The sequence below is a fragment of the Drosophila suzukii genome, chromosome Y (genome assembly GCF_043229965.1).
Source record: "Drosophila suzukii chromosome Y, CBGP_Dsuzu_IsoJpt1.0, whole genome shotgun sequence".
Lineage (NCBI taxonomy): Eukaryota > Metazoa > Arthropoda > Insecta > Diptera > Drosophilidae > Drosophila > Drosophila suzukii.
Genome location: NC_092085.1, coordinates 7,076,195 through 7,077,316, shown reverse-complemented (window position 1 = coordinate 7,077,316; position 1,122 = coordinate 7,076,195). Strand labels below are relative to the sequence as shown.

The following is a 1,122-nucleotide window of genomic DNA, read 5'->3' as shown; positions in this document are numbered from 1 at the left end:
ATGGAAATAGCCAAGCCAGTTAACCTAGACGAAGAGAGTTTGATAGAGTATTTTGTGAAGGGAGTTCCAGATGCTAAGGCAAACAAAATAATCTTGTATCAGGCGAAAACCATAACGGATTTAAAGGAGCAGATTGAAGTATACAAGAAGGTTCGCCGCTCATACAAAATGCCCTACAAAAATGAAGCGCGTGTAGCTGAGGCAGAAGGATCCAAAAGCATCGACTCAAAACACGAGTTTTTACGTAAATGCTTTAAGTGTGGGGATCCGTCCCATTTAAAGAAAGATTGCAAGAAGAAGGATAACAATAATTGTTATCGGTGCGGACAGCCAGGTCATCGTGCTGCACAGTGCAAGGTCGAGGTTGAGGTACAACAGGAGAGCAATGCTAATGCCGTTCACGTGGAGAACGCAGCTACTAAGCCAAAAAGCGAGTTTACGGTTTCCGGCCTTGAACTAAAAATTATCAAATCTCCCTACGCTCAATTCAAAGGACTCGTCGACACAGGCGCAGATCTATGCCTAATGCGCAGGAACATTTTTCTCAAGCTAGGCAACGAAGCTCTTACCGGAAAAGAAAAGTGTTTGACGGGAATAGGCGAGAGTCAAGTTTTAACTTTTGGGAGCATTGTCATTCCTGTTGAAATAGACAACATGCACATGGAGGTGGAGTTTCACGTGGTTCCAGATAAGGCCATGGGCTTCGACGCAATTTTGGGCAGACCTATCCTGGATATTGTGGACATGAAAGTTACAAAAGAAGGCACTGAGTTTATGCGACGGAATGAATCCAAAAGTAACGAAGATATCGATTTCGGGTCCGAGTTTGTGACTACCGAAAACTAAATTAGAAAATTATCCGAGACAATTTTCCGATGGCTCATATGGAGACCGTGCTAGACAAGCTGCAAGGGTCCAAGATATTTACTACTTTGGAACTAACAAACGGCTTCTTCCACGTTCCGATTGAACCAGGCTCTCGAAAGTATACATCATTTGTTACCCAATCTGGACAATTTGAATTCCTTTATGTACCATTTGGCATATCAAATTCACCTGCGGTTTTCACAAGATTTATCATGGCAGTTCTAAGGGAGCTCATCGCCACTAACGTTGTCGTCG

At 43.2% G+C, this 1,122-nt stretch overlaps 1 protein-coding gene across 1 annotated transcript; it reads left to right on the top strand.

Annotated features, from left to right (window-relative positions):
• On the top strand, positions 1–846 carry LOC139353722 (uncharacterized). The gene has a single exon (XM_070998045.1). The coding sequence runs from the start codon at positions 1–3 to the stop codon at positions 844–846; it is 846 nt and encodes a 281-aa protein (XP_070854146.1).
• Positions 847–1,122: the final 276 nt, after the last annotated feature.